The sequence below is a fragment of the Prorops nasuta genome, unplaced genomic scaffold (assembly GCF_024137725.1).
Source record: "Prorops nasuta isolate Cenicafe-Biocafe unplaced genomic scaffold, Cenicafe_Pnas_1.2 PNAS00008, whole genome shotgun sequence".
In the NCBI taxonomy this organism is placed as follows: Eukaryota; Metazoa; Arthropoda; class Insecta; order Hymenoptera; family Bethylidae; genus Prorops; species Prorops nasuta.
The window spans coordinates 8,338,746-8,358,155 of NW_027116805.1; the positions used below are offsets into that span (position 1 = coordinate 8,338,746).

General features: G+C 38.0%; 5 protein-coding genes across 16 annotated transcripts; 2 read left to right on the forward strand and 3 right to left on the reverse strand.

Moving 5' to 3' along the window:
• Window positions 1–1,656: 1,656 nt before the first annotated feature.
• On the reverse strand, window positions 1,657–3,100 carry LOC136775797 (pro-resilin-like). Its single transcript, XM_066730872.1, has 4 exons — window positions 2,961–3,100; window positions 2,694–2,743; window positions 2,354–2,643; window positions 1,657–2,275 (listed from the first exon to the last, which is right to left on the reverse strand). Exons 1-4 carry the CDS (start codon window positions 3,098–3,100, stop codon window positions 2,000–2,002), a joined length of 756 nt encoding a protein of 251 aa, XP_066586969.1. The 3' UTR covers window positions 1,657–1,999.
• A 685-nt stretch (window positions 3,101–3,785) lies between these two features.
• Window positions 3,786–4,984, reverse strand: LOC136775302 (alpha-ketoglutarate-dependent dioxygenase alkB homolog 7, mitochondrial). 2 transcript variants are annotated; one of them, XM_066729959.1, is made up of 5 exons: window positions 4,850–4,984; window positions 4,534–4,766; window positions 4,284–4,457; window positions 4,074–4,201; window positions 3,786–3,990 (listed from the first exon to the last, which is right to left on the reverse strand). In XM_066729959.1, exons 2-5 carry the CDS (start codon window positions 4,591–4,593, stop codon window positions 3,858–3,860), a joined length of 495 nt encoding a protein of 164 aa, XP_066586056.1. In that variant the 5' UTR covers window positions 4,594–4,766; window positions 4,850–4,984; the 3' UTR covers window positions 3,786–3,857. The 2 variants fall into 2 exon arrangements, with proteins under 2 accessions (XP_066586056.1, XP_066586055.1); XM_066729958.1 differs by having other exon boundaries at window positions 4,534–4,874.
• Window positions 4,985–5,164: 180 nt separating this feature from the next.
• On the forward strand, window positions 5,165–9,444 carry LOC136775292 (uncharacterized). Of its 6 annotated transcripts, none has more exons than XM_066729938.1 (12): window positions 5,165–5,483; window positions 5,598–5,678; window positions 5,756–5,833; window positions 5,940–5,988; window positions 6,058–6,139; window positions 6,230–6,435; window positions 6,499–7,045; window positions 7,130–7,761; window positions 7,828–8,136; window positions 8,224–8,825; window positions 8,894–8,992; window positions 9,103–9,444. In XM_066729938.1, exons 1-12 carry the CDS (start codon window positions 5,301–5,303, stop codon window positions 9,151–9,153), a joined length of 2,919 nt encoding a protein of 972 aa, XP_066586035.1. In that variant the 5' UTR covers window positions 5,165–5,300; the 3' UTR covers window positions 9,154–9,444. The 6 variants fall into 6 exon arrangements, with proteins under 6 accessions (XP_066586035.1, XP_066586034.1, XP_066586036.1 ...); XM_066729937.1 differs by having other exon boundaries at window positions 6,499–7,761; window positions 8,224–8,492; window positions 8,574–8,825; window positions 9,103–9,443; XM_066729939.1 differs by having other exon boundaries at window positions 6,499–7,539; window positions 7,633–7,761; window positions 9,103–9,443.
• A 264-nt stretch (window positions 9,445–9,708) lies between these two features.
• On the forward strand, window positions 9,709–12,735 carry LOC136775296 (uncharacterized). The gene is made up of 11 exons (XM_066729950.1): window positions 9,709–10,148; window positions 10,278–10,420; window positions 10,497–10,655; window positions 10,742–10,906; window positions 10,984–11,154; window positions 11,226–11,334; window positions 11,418–11,571; window positions 11,643–11,772; window positions 11,851–12,024; window positions 12,111–12,377; window positions 12,454–12,735. Exons 2-11 carry the CDS (start codon window positions 10,342–10,344, stop codon window positions 12,723–12,725), a joined length of 1,680 nt encoding a protein of 559 aa, XP_066586047.1. The 5' UTR covers window positions 9,709–10,148; window positions 10,278–10,341; the 3' UTR covers window positions 12,726–12,735.
• Window positions 12,736–12,803: 68 nt separating this feature from the next.
• Window positions 12,804–17,277, reverse strand: Spn28Dc (Serpin 28Dc). Of its 6 annotated transcripts, XM_066729947.1 has the most exons (9): window positions 17,137–17,277; window positions 15,840–16,162; window positions 15,422–15,751; window positions 15,052–15,308; window positions 14,404–14,533; window positions 14,060–14,321; window positions 13,827–13,983; window positions 13,699–13,754; window positions 12,804–13,632 (listed from the first exon to the last, which is right to left on the reverse strand). In XM_066729947.1, exons 2-9 carry the CDS (start codon window positions 16,158–16,160, stop codon window positions 13,337–13,339), a joined length of 1,809 nt encoding a protein of 602 aa, XP_066586044.1. In that variant the 5' UTR covers window positions 16,161–16,162; window positions 17,137–17,277; the 3' UTR covers window positions 12,804–13,336. The 6 variants fall into 6 exon arrangements, with proteins under 6 accessions (XP_066586044.1, XP_066586042.1, XP_066586041.1 ...); XM_066729945.1 differs by having other exon boundaries at window positions 12,806–13,632; window positions 13,699–13,983; XM_066729946.1 differs by having other exon boundaries at window positions 12,810–13,754.
• Between the last annotated feature and the right edge of the window lie 2,133 nt (window positions 17,278–19,410).

Sequence of the window (19,410 nt, forward strand, 5' to 3'; positions counted from 1 at the left end):
AATTATTCCAATTGGACTGGATCCAAAGCAGAAGTGCAGGTTAGATAATCAATAAATTTTCGTAAGCCTTCAAGCATTGCATTGGTATGTCAGCCTCTCAATTAGTACTCGTAGATTGGTTTGGATCCTGAAGATCAAGCGACAGGAGTCGGTGAGAGTGAGTGAATGGAAGGAACAACAATGGAGCCAGGAGATGCAAAAGTTTGGTATTGCAAAGCAAGATAATATAAAGGTAATGGTACAAGAGAGTCTGAGTTTAATTGAGAAGAATGAGTAAATCAAATTGAACGCTTCTAATTTCTTGCAGGTGAATATTCTCAGGCCGATTGTCAGAGATGGAGAGCGAGGGAGCAATTAGTCATCTGCGGGATGTTTATATATATATAGTCTCGAATAAAGTGTTTAGCAGCTTGAACAGCGAGCGTCGCCAATCACAGTGCTACCCATTATCAGGATCGAAGAACAAAGTCCCAGCGTTACAAAGGCATCATTGCTAAAAATCTGTAACACCGGGAAGAGAGAGGATGCCTTTACTTTACTCAAGATGGATTCAGCTATTAGATCATCGCCTGTCTGCCTCCTGCTGACGAAAGCCGTTTGTCCGTTTAGCCGTTTAACCATTTAGTCATTACTTCATCTCGACTTGCGTCTCATTACTTTCACATTTTGCGTACATCCAGTGCTCTCCTTCCTACACACGCCATGCCATTATTGCGCAGTCGTCCATCCGATTCAGAATTATTCAGATTATTCCGCATCGAGCAACATCCGTCTAAATCAGCATTCCCCAATTATAACGAATTTCACGTTTTCAAAATGCGAGCAGTGATGTCTGCAGCCAGTATGCATTAATAATAGTCAAAATTAAGAAACAGCGATTCTTCAAAATGATAATGAATTCCGGTTCAGGTTCCACAAAGCTTTGATCCCGATGATGGATATGTTGTTGCGGGATCATTGCTGAAAAAAAGATAAGTAGATTAACACATTCAGTATTGTAAGGGAATGCAGGGAATTGCAAACAGAGATTTGTCTTTATTGTCGAAAGTGTGACGATGTCTAATGGGAATTCTGATGCAATTTGGCCATCGTACGCTGGCCCCCTCTTCTCACGTCTGTCCATATACTGTAATTAAAAGAGATTTAAGAATTTGAGAGGCTATATTTGTCAGGTAGAGGGAAATTTTTGTAGGACGCTCGATTTAGATCTGGAAGTAACAACAGCACACGTGAGGCCTGCTTTAATTGCTACTTTATGATCCATATAATTTAGAGCACCTTCTGACAATCGCCAAGCAGCGTTAATGATTATGTAAACTAATTGCAGGTAGATTCTGGCCATGTGTACAAGGATTTGTGAGAGATACTCATCGAGCAATATGTGGAAAGAAGAGATACATTGAGCAACGTTCGTCAGTATCGGAGGCTGCGTGTTGTGGAGTTGCGAAAATTGGAGATCGAGATGCACGAGTTCTCAACAACGACAAATCATCTCTAGAATTTGCCTGAATCGCTTGGCAAAAGGTCTGCCCCCAGCTGAATTGGCAAAGGCTAATGGTGAAAGAAATGGTAACATCGTATTTCGCATCCATCACGGATTTATTTCTTACGTTACACGAATACATCTCTTAAACACTATAGTTATACACTCAATTATTATTTATCATACATCGTGGTTGGCATAAACCTCGATGAGCCCTCCCCCATCTTTCTCTCTTAGCTTTGATTGAGCTTTCACTTGCTTGCAGGATGCAATTGCCAAGTCTTCATGCTGCACGCTACTGCTGGGTCTCGCTTATAAATTAGATAGAGCGTTACAATTACTGACTGACGTATGTAGTTATGATACATGTATGCTAGATCGTGCTTTAGAGCAGAAAGAGGAAAGGAAAGAGACAGAAGAAATGAGAATTTGTTGGTTTTTAAGTTAAGTTGCGTTGCAATGGCTCACACGGTTCTGGGACCCCTGCCGTGCGTAAAATAAGTAAGAATGTTGTTATCAATAGCGATAACCGTTGTTGTATCCATTACTGTATCCATTATTATATCCATTGCTGTAACCGTTTCGATTTCCAGTGCTTTCCTGAGTGTAAGTGATTCTTGGCCGGAAACCATGACTATCAGCTTCGTATTCCACGGTCTGTCGACGTCCGTCTGGTAGCAAGACATAATATACTCCTCTGGCAATGTCACCGTCCCTGCTCTCCTTATGGCCAAAATCATTGCTAGATTCAAAATCGTTCACGGAATACTCGAACTCGTACCTAGCAGGTGCCTGAAATGAAAGCAGTGATAATCGAAAATCATTGATAATTATGAATTGTATTGCTTGGAGTTCATTGAGAGGACTCACGTCATAGTCTCCGTAACCGCCCCCGGTTGCTCCGTATTGCTGATTTGGAGCTGTAAATTGGTGGCTCGATGATGCGTAATCCTGATTTGGTGGCAAATATTGATTATTGAAACTGTCCTGTTGATAATTATTATTGATGTTGTTGCCAAAGCCCTGTGGTGGTCTGTATTGCTGGCTTGGTGGCAAATATTGGCTCACTGGAGGTTCAGGTCGTGCTAGGACGTTCGTCGCTAATGCTGTCAAAGCTGCTACTATTAAAATCTGCAAGTGAAAAGAAAAATGCGCAAGCGCTCGTTATATGAAATGATGTAGGTAGAAGAAATGGAAGTTTTATGTGTACTGGTCGAAAGTAATGATGTATGATTGGGCAAGGGACATTCATGGATGGCTCTAGTTTAAAGTTTCTATCCACTTTACATGCGTTGCTTGGTGTTCACGCGTTCAAACACTTGACGAGGGTCCGGTCTTAGTCTCCTTATGTATTTTGTAATGCGCTTTTCATATTCAAATACGGATGAGAGAATCGGAGTACTCCCGCTTATAAAAAATTATACAAAAATTTTAAACAAATTTCAATGCAAACGTATTATAATAATTCCGTTTTCACTTAATGAAAAGTTTGAACGATTCCAAAAATTTATTGTTAATAACAGTCATGATAAAACAATCGAAAATTGTCGGACGGTTGGAAGCTTGACAGTAAAGCTCGTTTGTTGTTTTGTTGATATACGATGCCCTCACCCTCATGTTGATAATTTTCAATCAGGTCTGGAGAACTTTAATAAGTCGAAGATCCTCCTCAGATTCTGACAAAGATTCGCCCGGGCACGTTAATGGACTCAGAATACGAGGTAACATCTAACTTGGACGGATTTTATACTCTCACGAGAGCAGACTCATCCAACATTCTCCGATGTGTAACATCGCGAGCAAGGCCGTTACGTCATCGATTCCTACGCAATGGGGCAACCTGGACACGTTTCGGGGGTGTTCGACTTCCCCAGCCATTTCAAGTATAAACAACGCACACAGACAAAAGCCTCTCATTACCAATCGGCAGAACGCTAACAATCTTTAAGGACAGATCTTTATTTTACCATTAATCCGTCCAATATTCTTCCATCTCAAGGATGTCACTATGACTGAAAAATTAGTCTCAAGATTATTTCTACAATGGTAACTGCTTTCACAGAGAACAATGTACTGCTGCATACTGCTCTAAAAAATGTAAACCCTTTCGTTCACTATCGGTCATTTTTTAAGTCTGTTGTGCTTGCAGTGTGATATATTCAAATTTCATATAAAAGGAGGATAGTAAAAGATTGCCAAAGAGATCTTAACATATATGTATGGCTATGCCACTTTTTTCTTAAAGTACACATTTTCTTTGAAGGATTGATAAATCATTTATAACAAAATAAGAATATTTGTTTTAGGTAACTTTCCATTTATTCAATCTATAAATTAATTATATACACAAATAACTGAAATCCATAATTTATTACTAATTATTATCTTGATTAGGCTCACATCTGCATATCACAGATATTCGTCTAGTTTTTATAACAGGTTTATCTTGATAAAAAGACTCTTTTTGCTTGAGAATTTCATGATTGAATTTGTACCTTGCCATCCCACTAAGATAAAAGGAGATATGTAGTTTTTTATTTTGTTTTGAATTTAAATTGGAAAGCAATTATGCTTATATTTATTTGGTTACCTAATAATGTAAAGTGATCTCCTAGGTAGCAAAAAGTCTTCATAACATTCCTTTTCATGACCAACCAAAGTAAACCTCATTACACTGTCTGTCAAAAGACTTAATCCAGCAATAATTTCACCGCAAAACTAAAAAAGCTCAAAGAATTTAGTTTAAACAATAGTAATGATAAAATCTGAGACAAAAATGACTAAAATTCTAATTTTATACCCTGACACTATCAATATGAGGTTTTATCCATCCTTTCTCAGACAAATCTAGGATGTGGACCAGTGACAGTTGTGGCAATCCTTTAGGAAATGCTACTGTACGTATTCTATCTATTATTTTAGAATTATGTTTGTTCCATCTTAGCCATTCAGTTTCTCTGTAACCGTGTATTGCCTACAATTTTCCATCAAAAATATAGCTTTGTGCTATTTGAATATCATATAAAGAAAGATAGAGAGAGAATACTGACGTCATCCCAATGATCAAATTCATATTTAAGGTTTTTCATGTATGGCTCTATTTCCTCCATCAACAGAGTTTCTTCTTCCTCGTTAACAAAATTTGGAAGAATCTTTATGGTTTCCTGAAGACCCTGCTTCCATTCCTTGACATCTTCTTTTAATTCTATAAATTTCTTACTTGATAAACGAATGTGCCTAGCAGATGCTTTGCACAGCACCTTATTAGCATCTTTGCATAAAGCTAAAAATTTCAATGACATTATGCACTTAATCCATAGAAAATATCCAATGATTATATTTATTATTTTACTAAAAAGTTTTTACATCCAACTACTGTGAGTGAGTAGGCAGGGTAGGTTTGTTTTGAAAAATTTCAGGTTAGGTTAGTCACCAAACGACTGCAGTGTCGGGCGGAAAAGTTTGGTACTAATAAAAAAATTCAAATGGTGCTACGTACAGAAGTAGTTTATAAGATATAAAAGAAATTTAAGTCAATAGCAGACAAATTGTTATTGTAATTGATATCGAAATATTTACAAAGTTTAAGAGAAAAATATTTCGCTTGCTCCTCGTCTGTTTCATGATTTTCGCTGCTGCGTTCATGTTCATGTTTACAAAAATTTCAAAGATCAATGGAAAAACTGCGACTCCGGAATTCCCGTAAGCCTTTTGTAAGTCAAGGAAAGGTCAGGGAAAGAAAACAAAATTATTATTTCACTAGCCGATCGGTCGGCGTGGATGATTCTAAAGTTTTCAGTGCGCGTGAGATGTGCGAATGTCAAGGAAAAAGTTTGTCTTCTGGAAATATAGAAAAATGGGAAAGGTAGCTCGTTATGGACTTATAAGCAGTGGAGACCGTACGATTATCTCCGAGAAGGATGCTAAAGTTAAGAGGAAACGGAGGAAAAAGGATCTCGAAGAGTCGCACTCGAAGGCTATCAAAGTGAATAAACCTTTGGTATAATTTCTATTATTTTACATTTCATTTCTTCATTTCTAATATTTTATTTTAATATTTTTTTATCAAACTGTCATTCATTCAATGATTATTTCATATATATATTTTTTAAAGATGAATGGTAGAACACTAAGAACCAGAACTGCATTGACTAAGACTTTACAAGATGTTGTTGAGCAAAGGGAGAAAAATGTTGTGAGTTTATTTTCATTTAATTATCTTATAATTATCTTTATTTGTAATTAAATTTTGTATTCTTTATATTTTTATAGCAGTGTGCAACTCAAGCAGTGGTCAAGGGAAAAAGAATTAATAGAAAAAAAATTTGCAGTCGGATCCTGCCAGAGCCAGTTGGTATTTTTTACCTCACCATTTCCCAACACCTCTATTCCTTTTGTCAATTATTCAATTATTCTTGAAAAATTATATTTAACATTTTTTTTTTTTACTTGAAAGATAGTCGGTATCTACAAAAATGGAGCCAAGGGTAAAGAAGTTAGAAAGTGTAAGCAACTATTTTCTAAAAGCTCTCACTCAAGTCCTTTTATATTGATTTATTTTGGTTCTTTTGCAGCTCAATATATTACAAATCCTGCAGATCAAGCTAGACTAGATGGAGATGTTTTTAAATTACTGCAGGGAGATACCAATGAAAAGTATTTTACATTGATTTATTTGAATTCATTACCATATTCTTTTTTTAATGTTTATAAAGGTATTATTTTGTTTTCTAATTTCATCAAAAGTATTACAGAACCAAATCATAAAAATGCCAGTATCGAAGGACCTAGTAAAGTTGTACCAGTTGAACAAAATTCTTCAAATAAGAAACCATTAAGTTTGGATGGTATGGGAGGGAATGTTTCTCCGATAAGCGAGTACAGAGACGTGTGGTCATTGATATGTTCTGAAAATTTTGATTACAATCGATTTCTAAACGATAAAATGCCAGGTAATAGTTAATATTCAATAGATCAACTACTTCCTTTTTAATAATGTCTTATTATATTTGCAGATCCATTGATAGAGGTAAAGGCAACGTTAAGAACAATCTATGCGGATTCCTCGCGAAGAAAATTTGAACAGATTCAAGACTTGCGTAGCAAACTTAATTTTTCAAATCTGATTGAAACCGCATACTCAGAATCAACCAAAACCGATGTCCCAACTTACTGTTCATTCTCCAATGACTCAGTAGATTTTAGCGTGGAACAATCAAAGATGTTCGATTCCTTGGATAACAAGATAAAAACTCGCTTAGATGAATTTTACAAAAAAACCTCAAGAAAAAGTACTATTAACAAATTGCATTTTTCAACGGGAAATAGTGAAGGGAACGGCGAGTCATCCAATGCGAATCAGAGTCGGGACAAAAGTGATTCGTCGAATCAATTTTTATTCAAGATCGACAGTAAGGGTTACAGGAAACCGTCTACTAATGATTTGGAGGGCTCAGAGTTCTCTTTGGATCTAAGGAAACGATTATTCAATGGAATACGCGATTTGAGTGACAGATCATCGGAAATTGATCTGGATGACCTGGAGACAACAAATTTATCATGGCAAGAGAATTCTGTGGATACCGAGCAACAGGGATTAACTCATTTCTCTAACGAGCACAGAATCTCATCAAAAATGAATTCCAGGAACGAGAAAGGCTCAAGGACTTCAGACAATTCCCTGCAATCAACCCAGGACGATCTGCTATCGTTGAAAGTCAACGATACCACCAGTTGTAGAGCGGAGGACTTTGAGATCAATAATCGAGAGGATCTGCTGGCCCGATATCTGAGAGACGTAGCTATGAACAAATCTAATGAGATGAGGGACGATGGCTATCTGACCAATTCCAATAACAACGTTCCACGAGAGAAGCTGGAAACAATGAGGGAGATTCAGGAGTTAGAGGAACTTCTCGCTCCCAGGGAGGTTCAACAACTCTCTAAACCGACTGGTAAGATTTCCAGGCACGTTCCGGCTATTCTTCGACGTGGCAATTATCACGCGAGGGATTCTCAGCAGCAGGCGCTGGCTCAAAATTTCTGCTTTCCCAATGGTATTATGTGCCCTATTGCTCATAATCTTCGCTTACCCTATCATCAACAATCTCACAATATTCAACCAATATCACCGAGGATCTCTGATATAGATACCAGACAGCTGCCTTCTAGAAGCCTCAAAGTTCGTCATGGAGAGTCTAGAAGTTTCAATGTCGACCTAAAATTCCTACGCGAGCAGAGACCTGCGAAACTTTCCCAAGAATCGCAGGTTGTTCATGGTAAGACAATGAAAGCATGTTAATCATGATTGTGGATTGAAGATCATTTTAATCTCTATTTTCCAGGCACCAATCAGACTTGCATCGGTCGTGCTAGGAAAATTGTCACTTATACGAAGAGAAAGTCGAGTGTGCAAAGTCCTCAGCATGAAGGTAGCAGTGATTATCATCAGGTTTTCCAAATTGAGAAGACGCGAACCGAAACGCAGGGTGGAACGCAAGATCCGCTGCATCTTCCAAAAGATGCTTTCTATCAGCACTCCATGGCAGTGTCGCCAAAGATTAACAGACAAAGGAAAATCAAACATAGTGGTACGCATTTCATTACGTTAAAGACACTCGAGAAGCATGAAAAACCGCCTCGAGTCGAGAAAGGTGAGAAAACTCCAGTTAAATTTTATTTCTCGATCCCCGTATGGTTTGCCTGGACCTTTAATAAGAAAAAATACCTCTGTTGCACAGATGTACAGCGAGAACACATTGGAGAGAAACGTCAACATCAGACGTTTTGTTATCCGGAGAACGGGGAGGCTCGATTTGAGACTATGGGCAATAATAACGGAAGGTTTTACGTGGTAGCCTTGAACGAGCCCCCAGAATCTCGTGAGATGCAAAGCACTCAGAACTTTCAAAGGCCGAGCCAAGAGTTTCTACCAGTTCTTAATCAGAACACTGCCCAGAGTCAATTCTTGTTCCAAAGGCAGTCATCCGATTTAACTATTAGAAACGGCGTAAATAATTTACAATTAATGACATTAAGTGGTCAAGAGAATCTGATCAATGTACAACAAAATAGAGGAATGATATTCCAGGATTCTGTTCAGCCCTTAAAGTACCTGGCGATAGCGGATAACCATGGCATTCAGAGGATACCAGTTTATATTCAGCCAAACGGGCAAGCTGTGGTAGCTTCGAATTTCAATCAAATGCCCAACCCGGTATTTGTTCCTAAAGGGCCAATCGTTGTAAATCCCAGTTTTCCACAACCAGAGTATTCGATGGCGAAGCATTACGAGCATCTATCAGTCGTGCCTGCCGTGCCTCAATTGAGAGAACCTGTTCAGGTGAGAACTTTGAAATTAATATATCTTTAAATCTATCAAATCCTTTTCCATCTATTGTTCTCTTCCAGATTCCTCAAACAAGTAGAAATCCAGTTTTCGTATCCGACGCAAAGGATATTAAATTCGCTTATAACATGTCAGGAGTACAGCCTTGCCAATTCAAACAAGTAATTCTTTATTATTCTCTTTTATTGTATTTCTATTTCATTGTCTTTCCCATGCACCCTCTTTTCCCGTCTTCTTCTCTTTGTCTCTTTGATTCTTATATCTTCTGCAGGTATACACATTAAATGGATTGTATCCAGTGGAGACCAATCAAAACTTTTGAGCGAGTTTCTTATTATTAAATAAGACAACAATAAAATGGGAAGTTCTAGGAAGAATCAGAAAATCCAGGAATACAAAATTGTTATTGTTGTATACTTAGATTTATATGCGCCCGGGGGTCTTTGCTTCTTTTTGTAATTTATTTTCAACATATATATGCTATGTTAGTATTAGTTTGTTATTTGCGAGCTGGCTAGTTAATATAAATTTCATTTGTGTTTCGATTATATACTAGGAAGTGTTGCCAGCGATAAGAGAATGGAATAAAATGTTTCATTGTGCAACGAAAAGCATCTTTTAATTTATTCAATTACTATAAGCTAATCGAGCATAGGCGATAAATCGTTTATTATAACGATGGATAGCAGAAATAAATTTCTATTAGGGATTGTTAAACGGGAAATGGTTGCTAATGGACGTCGTGGCGTCGTTGACAATAATTATCAATAACAGAAATGACGCGTTATCCTTCAATATTATCATGAGTCAACTTTCGTACGGACCATTACTTATGAATTTTAACGGTTCCTCCATACAAAATTTGCAACGCGATTTATAATAATATAAAAACCATCAATGGTAGCATCTGTATGTATGTGTGTATTTGTTTAGCATTAATATTTCACAGTTTCTATTTGCAAATGTCTGCGAGAAAGAAGAAGTCAAGAATTGGCCGATTGTAGAACACAAGAAGAATCGATCAGTTTGGTGAAGCATATGAAGAAGCAGCATGCCTGCAGTTGCGTAGGATATTCAAGGCCTGAGAGTTCCAGTATGAGGATAAGAGGACAGGAAGCAGATAGAGACAAATCTAGCAATAACAGCGGAAATGGTCTCGCTGTCGGTTGGCCACTGGAAGATCAGAGGGAGGGATGCTTTTTCAACAAGTTTCTTTCCATTCATACTCGCAGCTCTTCAGTAACCACCGAAAGCTCTGGAATTTTAATTTTCGCGCACCGCTTTCTCCCCGTTTGATTTCCGTTTTGACTTCGAAAGGTACGAGAGATTTGACTGACCTTGCACAGGATGTGGCAATGAGTCAGCAGACATCTAATAATAAATTTTAGTTTTAATCTTCGACTTCGCACACTTAGTCAACTAATAATTTCATTGTTTTATTGACAGATCACGCTGTGTGTGGATACGAGTGATGTTTTCAATTGTCCTGTGAATCTCAAGAAATTTCAAGATGAGACATTGTACGTTGTTTTTGATGTTAGCTGTGTTCAGTCAGTGTTACATAGAGTCTCTACAAGTGTGGTCAGGAGGTAACAATACCACTTATAATTTTATTATTTGCTGAGAGTCTAGACTAGTTTATTAAAAATGATATTGAAACTTTAGTTCGTTGTCCTGCTGTGCGATTAGCCAACGGTAGAGTAAAGGCACGTGCTCGAGGAAGGATAATTAGGTTCAGCTGCTTCGATGGTTTTACCTTAGTGGGTAATAAATATTCCACTTGTGTCAGAGGCCAATGGGATACGCCAATTCCAGTTTGCGTCAGTGTGTATCAATCAAAGATCAATATTCTATGATTTTTCTTTGTATGAACGAGAATCACTAGATAACTCGATCAATTTGTATTTTAGATTCGAAGTGTCCAATACATACTGTACCGGAGCATGCATTAGTGGCACCCAAGTATAACGGTGCTATATTAATTTATTTTTGCGAGCCTGGCTACACTCTGATTGGGACGCCAGAGATTTATTGCGATGGAAGGCAGTGGAATGGTACAGCTCCGCAGTGTAGAGGTATTTGTAGTAATTACTTATGGCCAATAGTAGTACAGGATTGATTCAACAGGATTCGTAATACGTATAATTAACAGATACAAACGCGAAACCATCCACCAGCTGTGATTTCGAGAAGCAAGATCTTTGCTGGTGGGAGCAGGATCCTCATCACGATTTTGATTGGAGAAGGCAAAATTTTGAAACGCCCAGCTGGCACATCGGCACAGGACCTTCTCACGATCATACACTTGGAGCTGGAAACGATGGTCTAAATTTTACATTTTATTTTAAATCCAACCGAGAGTTCTTCCTACCTGTGCTTGCATTATGATTGTAGGTTATTATCTTTACATTGAAGCTTCGGGAAGACTCATGAACGACACAGCTAGAATAATTTCACCACTTTACAACTCCTCCTACACAGAAAACGGATGTTTCTCGTTCTGGTACCCTTATAACATTAAGAAACGTACGATTTTTCATGTTTCATTTTCATTGTAAATCAATTGAAATAAATGATTCCTTCTAGGTATCACATGTATGGAGCAACGATCGGATCTCTGCGCTTGTTCTTGAAGCCAGAGAACGAATCTTCCATAATGCTGTTTAACCTCAGTGGAGATCAAGGCAATCAGTGGAAGGAAGGAAGGTTCCAACTACCGAAAACTGACAAAGATTTTCAAGTTAATACGAGACCTGTTATTTATATTGTCTCTCGATATTGTATTTCTGTTTACAGCTCTAGTATTTTTAGATTATAATCGAGGGTGTTCGTGGCAGCAGTTATGTGAGTGACATTGCAGTGGATGATGTGGCGATTCTTCAAGGCGAAGAATGCACAAAATCAACAACAGAGGTCAGCCCCGTAACAGACGATAAGAAAGGTGATTGATTTCTATCCACAAAACATAATAGTAATCGTTGATTCAGAAGTAAAAGCAACAATCCTTATATCCTCACAGATCAAGTGGAAATAGTAAACGCTATGCAAACGTGCCGAGGCAGATGCGAGTTTAACTACATTACTCCTTCAACCTTGAAAGTACCTATCCACGTAATAGAGAAATGCTCCTGTACTTTCGACTGTGTAGAAGATTCTTCCTGCTGTCCAGACTACGCGGAATTTTGTGTATTAGGTTTTGCATAATCTTAATTCAACTCATTTTCTTATTTCAATTGATTCTTCAAGTACCGTTTATCAACTAAAGCCGTGGATTTTCAGCATTGACGGAGGAGCCTACGACGCGTCGACTGAATAACTTGGACGAGACAAATTATGGAACGAAAATTATACCAGCATATCCCAAGGATGAACTGGATCCAAATGCTACGACCCCATCAATTATTACCACAAAGGAAATTCTACGAATGACTAAGAAACCTGAAAAAAATGTTACCAGAACCACAGTGACCAAAAGAACCACTCCACGTCCAGAAACGAGGGAAACACCGTTTCGTACAGCATCTACAGTTGTTTTCCCAGCGGATGGTAGAATCATTTTCCTATAAAAGATTGAATATCTAATATCATATGTACTGAATACTCAATGTTAATTTTTGTTTAGAACCTAACAGGACTTTTGCAAAGAGTACGGTGGAAGTGACGAAAAACACGTCGATTCCTCTCTATGCATTAATATTGGTGGTAATTGGCGCGATCTGCGCGGTCGGTATAACGACAATGATCAGTATCGTAATCGTGCGTAGGCGGAAGTCGTACAAGAGGGGAACCAACGGCTCCGCCCTCTCCGATGACAGCGACGTCCGCTTCTTAACTTCCGACGAGATCCTAGATTTTAATCTCGCCAGGCCAAGCGACCATGACGAGACTCAGTGAGATATTCTTTTTGGGTTTCCCTTCTCTCTCGCCATCTCACACAATTTAAAAATCAACAAAATGATTCATAGTCATACAAAACTATTTACATTGTTACAAGAATCACCAACTAATCATCGTTAAGGTCAAATTGTATTCTAAGTAAGTTAATTTAATGAACTAATTAATTAAAAGATATGGCTTGTCGATTTTTTATAATTCAAGCCATTCGGGATAAAGGAGCAAGGCGTAGTCAATATTACGAATAAACGAAAATACACGAAGTACCTTTCAGAGTAAAGGATTTTCTTCTACTATTTTGTTTTATGCACACAACGACACGCAAAGTCTGAATAAGAATGAAGCGTTTATAGCTGAACAAGTGAAAAACTTATACATTGGTGTATTCTCTCTCACTCTCTCTTTCTTTCCTTAAAAGCCTCCTTAAAAAAGAATAATCCTTATAACTTAAGAAAACTGATAAAAATATAATATCTTAATTAAATTAAATAAGATGGCAAATAGGAAATATATGGCAGTGCGCCGAATGAATTGACTAATAATGGAAAGACCCTATATAGTTTAAGGGCCAGTGGAAAATGGGATGGATCGTTGAAGGATGAATATTCCTCTTATGAGGTAGTAGGGGGGTAATTGGGTGTTGGTCGATTGACCGTCCCCCAAAAGAGTATAAGCTTGCTAGCATCGTGCCTTATGAAAAATAGGAAAGGTCTATTGGCTATGAGGGTGTTGGCACTTCCGGTTCTCTCCAAGGAGACCGTAGTGACGGCTGCAGCTTCTGTTCCTGTCTCCGTGACGTCCATTTCCACCTTGTGAAGGACTTGATCAGCGTACAAGCGAGGATTTGGATGTCCAGTCAAGCTATTCCTCAGGTTGTCCAAACCAAACGATGGAAGATTCTGAGACTCTAGGAAGGCCAAAAAGTCACCATCTATCGGCCTGTCCTGTCTCTTTTTCCTCGTCTGAGCATTACCTTTGGCTGAGAATCCAATATTATCCTCTTCTGCAGTTGGTAAGGTACGTCGCATTCTACGAAGTTTCTTCATCATAAATCCGTTATGCCACTGTTCTACGGCGTAGCCGCCAATTTTCTCCTCGTACCTCAAGTAATTTCTCTTTTCAGAATTTTGCTGCTCCGGATTGAACCTCGAAAAGATCAAAATGTCATTGTTGTCGTTCCTTCTGGGCAATGGAGACCCTGTATATCTAGTATTAGAAGATTGAGGCTGAGCTGATGTAACCGGTGCTCCTGGAAATGCTATAAATTATATCGTCTTGATGATTATATTTCTTAAGATAAAAAATATAACGTATGCAATCTGATAAAATTTTACCTCCTGCAGGTGGTACGTATCCCGAAGATAAAATGCTGAGATCAGCCTCTGCTGGATTGAACAAGGAAGTTAAACCAAGAGCTTGAAGAGCTTCGTTTAGTTTCAAGGAACTTGAGAGCTTCATCTTTGGCATTCCTATTATACAACTGTTCACCTGCATCTTTCCTATCATCGTCTCCAAGGATTCGGCACTCAAATTCCTCTGAAAATTCTTCAAGGCTGTAGCTCCTACCGCATTTGGTAACACCACATACATCGTTGTCTGTGGAATGCAATTATTGATTTACAGGCAATTCTTCGTTATTTCTACTTTGACCTTCCTCCGTTTTAAACTGTACACTCACCGTGTCTCCTTTGTAGGGTAAAGCAACTATCTTCGCATCCAAAACAGGGTCAATGTAAAATGCGAATCTTCCACCATTGTACATCATGTCCACATCTATCGATTGTCCTGGCTCTACGTAAAATGGTTTCCTGCATAGGGAGAATAAAATCAAGATAAGAATAATAATGATGCTGAAGACTGAAATTGCGACTGGTAGCATCGATAAAAAAATTAATACAACACGCGATGGTAAGCAAGAAAAGAGAGAGGTAGAGAAATTATTGCATTATTGAACGATCAATGTCGGAGAATCTTTTTTGTAATAGAAAAATGTATTAATTATAGCCTCATGCACATGATCTACGGAAATCCATTCTTACTTTACTGTAGAGAACGTTTTTTTCTCTGAACTTATTTAGCTGTGTAATTTTTTGCTAACTCTCTACTTTTTTGTTTATTGCGATAATAACAGAGCGCGTGGTCCAATAGATATTGTATTTATCTATCATGACTTTTTTTGCAGGCTTTATACGTATAGAATTACACCGGAAGAGCGGATTGGTTTCCTTGATTAGGCTCCAGAGACGAAATTTACGAATAGAATGGATTAAGACTGCTAATGGAAATGCTTGATCGATTCGTCGTCAATACAATGATTCTGGTTCACCTTTTAGTTGCACCTTCGATAAAGTGTTGAGTCCATTCACCAAGGAAATAAAGGGCAGATGCTATTATGACTTTGGTATCATAACGTGGAGGTTCTGAAAGGATCCCGTTAATCTTCTGATAGGTCCTCTGTCTCACCCATGCATTCACCTTTTCCTGCGCCTCAGCTGCACGGTTCATAAAGTCAAGATTGATGGTTTCGCTCTTGTAAACCTTTTCACTGACTGCCTTGAACTCTGGACGGATCGGATAGCCTTCCTGCAAAAATATCGTTTGGACGAACAGGTTTCATTAACTGGTTCGTGATTATCGTATAATATATTTTGTAAATAATGCAGAGATTCTATTAAACTGGCTTCTCTATTTCGTACCTGGACAAAAATTGCACTGGCCACGTGAACTCTGACGGTGGAATTAGGACTGACTTGGACACCGTCGAGTAAAAGTCCAAACATTTGGTGAACAACTTCTGAGTGTCTTGAGATATCGACTCCGGCCTCCAGGCCAAGGATACGTGCAACTTGTAGGAATGTTGTCCCAGCTGAGCCCAACAACACCATTGCCATGGTCCCAGCTAGGCTTAAAGGGGAAAACACCACGTTCTCCGTATTACCAGGGGTCAATCTCTCCTTCATGTTTACTATTGCGTTATCGATGTCGATTGCGAATTTCATTATACCTCTCGATATCAAATTATTTACCTAAATTAAGGAAGCCATTATTAATGGATATCACACAGCAGAAAAGGTAAGCATTTTATTTTTCTAATAATAATTGGCAAATACTAACGTGATTGCTCCATCGTTCAGGCAGGACACTTTGAAATGCAGAACCCAAAGCATTGGATGCTGGTTTCGCGGTGGTCGTAACGAGAAAAATAGGAGATACGTTGGATGCCTGTTTCGCATGTAAAGGACCACCAGCGTACGGTGCGATTGGATAACTGGAAGGGTACATGGTTGGAATTGAGGATGGATATGATTGGGGAATGGGATTTGGTTTTATCCGTTGAGTCGCCTCAATTGTTGACTTCATCCTCTCAAAATCGTCCGGGTACAGGATCTGTGCCCCGACTACTGTCAAAAGACTGGCTACCAATATAGAATACATCTCTATAAGGAGAAAAATAACGAGATCAACTTATGGACCTTTCAATCACTTTTATATTACTTTTATAATTTTACGTGTGCTCGCTTCGTGCTTAAGCTATACTACAATTAATTTTAATAGGCAGACGACGGCAGGCAAGTCGAGAATAACGAGTTTATCTTGTTGGAATTAATGAGACCAGAGTCTTCTCGTACAGACGCGTGTAACATCTAATCACGAGGAGATATTATCGTCATAAAACGATTGATGGCTAAATATTTTATAAAATTTTATTGAATGTCATGTGTCATGTCGTAATCACATAACACTCTTTACTACACTGGCATAATGTTCATTTCATTCTTCTTTCTCGTCGATATTTTATAATCTGCACCAGGATCTGCCAGGAAATAATGGTTGATTTGAAGGTCAGCCAGAGCAACCTTTAGCTCACCCCTCAATCCCCAAGTTGTATCGACTAGCAAAAGACACGCGAGATATTCGTTTATAGGTATATATGAGTCACAATTGTGTCATTGACATTTATCGCGTCTCCTGAGTCCCGACGTGTCACGTCAATCCACCGTATCCATCTTTTTCTTTTTTTATTCTCTCCTGCTATGTCGTTCAAGCATTAATTTTCATGAATAGAATGCCAATGAGAGCCGGCTCATATCGCACTTATCACTGTTTTCTCACTTGTAGGACTGTTGGGAATGTTGGGGAACGAAGAGCAAGGAGCAGAGACGATGAGAATGGAGAGAACACAAGTTGGACTAAACTGAAACGCAACTAGGACTTATTTCTCTATTTACTATTGTATCTAATATTCATTGGATTGACCTTCAAGTCATCCTTGATTGAATCAAATTTTATCGATGCGTCATTCATGATTATTATGACTATGGTTATGATGTTTTTTTTGAGGGGGAAAAATGAATAGAGGAAGGTAAAAACAAATTTCAAGCGTCAAGTTTATACAGCATGTAGTACATACCTGTTTTTTTTTAAATCTAATACCAATTTTTTTCAGCGACACGATACAAGTATTTTTTATCAATGATATACCACTCTTTTGTAATATCAAAAAACATGAAAATTGATAATAGATTGAATCAAGAAGCTGTATCGTCCGAGCGGAACGACAGGGAAATAACCAACTGGAGATCCTCTCCACCTGCGGTCTTATTTACCGTAGTTCTTGCTTTCCCCCACCACAAATCATCGAATCGCCGGTTGGAGTAGCAGGAGTGGCCGGGCCCGCATTATCCTTCCTAGCTAGCGCATCTGGTCTGCAGTGGTCCGTACCTCAATACAGTTTATGTGGTTTATATGTTATAGTTTCAATGTGTGTATATACGGTGCAGCAGTACAGACCTCATGTACTTGCTCATGATGGCATCATGCTCATTCACGCAATTCACGTTCGCAGCGGCCGCTATGTCAGAGAGCCGCCCCCTGATAAGCCGACAAGTATATCTGGATATATTTATACATGAATGCTCCCAAACACGACCGCACATTTTAATTTTAGTTTTTATTATGAAAACAGCACAGATAAAAGCTAATAAATGTGTGTCAGGTAAAAGTCTATTGTATTATTGATTGATTTTAATCAATAGAACAGTCGTTTGTATTTAATCATGCTGATAATAAGCCCACAAATGGTTCAATAATAACATTAAAAGAAAAATTCTTTTAGGCGACGATTGGTGGATCAAAGAAATGACCTTGGATGATATGAATAATAAACAATTGAAAACGTACATAATAGATATACTACATTATTAAGAGGACACGATCTGTATGACAAAACAGATAAATTGATAAACGAGCATTAGGCGTGACGCAAACTTCTGCAATGTACTGACAGCAGTCGTAACAATAAAGAGAGGAAAAACCAGCTTGGGAAGTTCCCAAGTTCTTAGCCACGATTGGCGCATCACATTCAGGTCTGAGGGATTAGTGGATCCGCGACACAACCCACCCACGTGTAGGTAAACGAGCTCAAGATTAGAGCTGATGTAATATAGGTACATATAAATGTATATAATACAAATTTATATATATATATATATATTTATATAATGTAATTTCGGGGAACTACAACGTTCTTAACAATGGCAATTGTCAAATAGGAAAAAAGTTGACAAGTTTCAATGTCATTCGTTCACCTTTTACAAATTCTTCTTATTACATCCATTATTTTAGTCTAGCCAAAATTTGTTTATAGTTTATTTTAATTCAATCATAGGATACAGGATAAACACGCTATATTTGTCAATTGTTCAAATCTCGCGTAACCTGTATAATACACATATATTTACACATAGTTTCTTTATGGCCTTCTAGGTTTCTTTTACGACTGAATATTAATGAGGGCATTGTGTTGTATGGCCGAAATGCAAAATGCGGGAACCAGCAAGTTTCTTTGCTCTCCATAGATAAAGATATTTTCTTTTTGTATATACACGTGTTTATACAATTTGTTTGTGTTAATAATTCAAGAGTGCATGTATTTAACATTTTCCGTTATGTTCATGATTAAATTTTTTTATTAAGCTTTCACTGATGCAATTTACGAGCTCTATCGATGACGAAAAGCCTATTTTCGTTTTGATTTCGCTTCCTCGAAAAGCAGCTTATAAGGAACATAATAATGTATAGATAATGCCATAAAAGGAGACCGGATCCAATGCACGGCGTGTGTGCCCACGTAATACGTCACAGCATATTATCTATCATTTCTGAAAAATTTCAGTAGATATACACTATTTACTATTTATTTGCAATTAGTATATTGCGAATTTTCAATCGAACATATTTTCTATGTTTCCTGGTACTAAGTATTCATAATAGGAGAGAATATATATAAAGGGGGAATAGATCTATAAATTAGATCAGATATAAGTATACTGTTCCTATAGTATTCCACATATTCTTAGCTATTTCTAGGTAATTGGAATGAACGCGAGTTCTGCCGATCCTGTCTATCTAAGTATTAATTGCTCGTTTATAAACGAAGCTTGTGAAAATGTATAATCTCGGCAAATTTTATTGATTTGAAAGTAAGCTTTCCAATCCTCGCTTGAAAAATTAAATTTCATGATTGTTCCATTCATAACATAGGATTTTTGGTGCGCAAATCACAGCGCATGAGCAGCAGTGAAGGTACTGAACATTTTAGGTGCACATGCGCAATGCGCATCAGCATCACCCGCATGGCCGCGCGTGGCCGGTAGCCTATCCTATGTTACCGGCATTGTCGCCA

What these genes read in the sequence shown, in the direction of transcription:
- LOC136775797 (XM_066730872.1), bottom strand. Translation starts at nt 3,100, where the DNA reads ATGAGGGTGAGGGCATCGTATATCAACAAAACAACAAACGAGCTTTAC. An exon ending in TACATCATTACTTTCGACCA is followed by an intron (nt 2,644 to 2,693) that starts GTACACATAAAA and finishes TCATATAACGAG; the next exon opens with CGCTTGCGCATTTTTCTTTT. An exon ending in GCGGTTACGGAGACTATGAC is followed by an intron (nt 2,276 to 2,353) that starts GTGAGTCCTCTC and finishes CTTTCATTTCAG; the next exon opens with GCACCTGCTAGGTACGAGTT.
- LOC136775292 (XM_066729935.1), top strand. Translation starts at nt 5,301, where the DNA reads ATGTCAAGGAAAAAGTTTGTCTTCTGGAAATATAGAAAAATGGGAAAG. An exon ending in GGGTAAAGAAGTTAGAAAGT is followed by an intron (nt 5,989 to 6,057) that starts GTAAGCAACTAT and finishes GTTCTTTTGCAG; the next exon opens with CTCAATATATTACAAATCCT. An exon ending in ACCGCCTCGAGTCGAGAAAG is followed by an intron (nt 8,137 to 8,223) that starts GTGAGAAAACTC and finishes TCTGTTGCACAG; the next exon opens with ATGTACAGCGAGAACACATT.
- LOC136775302 (XM_066729958.1), bottom strand. Translation starts at nt 4,785, where the DNA reads ATGTCATTGAAATTTTTAGCTTTATGCAAAGATGCTAATAAGGTGCTG. An exon ending in AATTTGATCATTGGGATGAC is followed by an intron (nt 4,458 to 4,533) that starts GTCAGTATTCTC and finishes GGAAAATTGTAG; the next exon opens with GCAATACACGGTTACAGAGA. An exon ending in AGATCACTTTACATTATTAG is followed by an intron (nt 3,991 to 4,073) that starts GTAACCAAATAA and finishes CTTTTATCTTAG; the next exon opens with TGGGATGGCAAGGTACAAAT.
- Spn28Dc (XM_066729943.1), bottom strand. Translation starts at nt 16,160, where the DNA reads ATGTATTCTATATTGGTAGCCAGTCTTTTGACAGTAGTCGGGGCACAG. An exon ending in ATCGAAGGTGCAACTAAAAG is followed by an intron (nt 14,534 to 15,051) that starts GTGAACCAGAAT and finishes CTCCCTATGCAG; the next exon opens with GAAACCATTTTACGTAGAGC. An exon ending in TACCCTACAAAGGAGACACG is followed by an intron (nt 14,322 to 14,403) that starts GTGAGTGTACAG and finishes TGCATTCCACAG; the next exon opens with ACAACGATGTATGTGGTGTT.
- LOC136775296 (XM_066729950.1), top strand. Translation starts at nt 10,342, where the DNA reads ATGAGACATTGTACGTTGTTTTTGATGTTAGCTGTGTTCAGTCAGTGT. An exon ending in ACTTGGAGCTGGAAACGATG is followed by an intron (nt 11,155 to 11,225) that starts GTCTAAATTTTA and finishes TTATGATTGTAG; the next exon opens with GTTATTATCTTTACATTGAA. An exon ending in AGTTGTTTTCCCAGCGGATG is followed by an intron (nt 12,378 to 12,453) that starts GTAGAATCATTT and finishes ATTTTTGTTTAG; the next exon opens with AACCTAACAGGACTTTTGCA.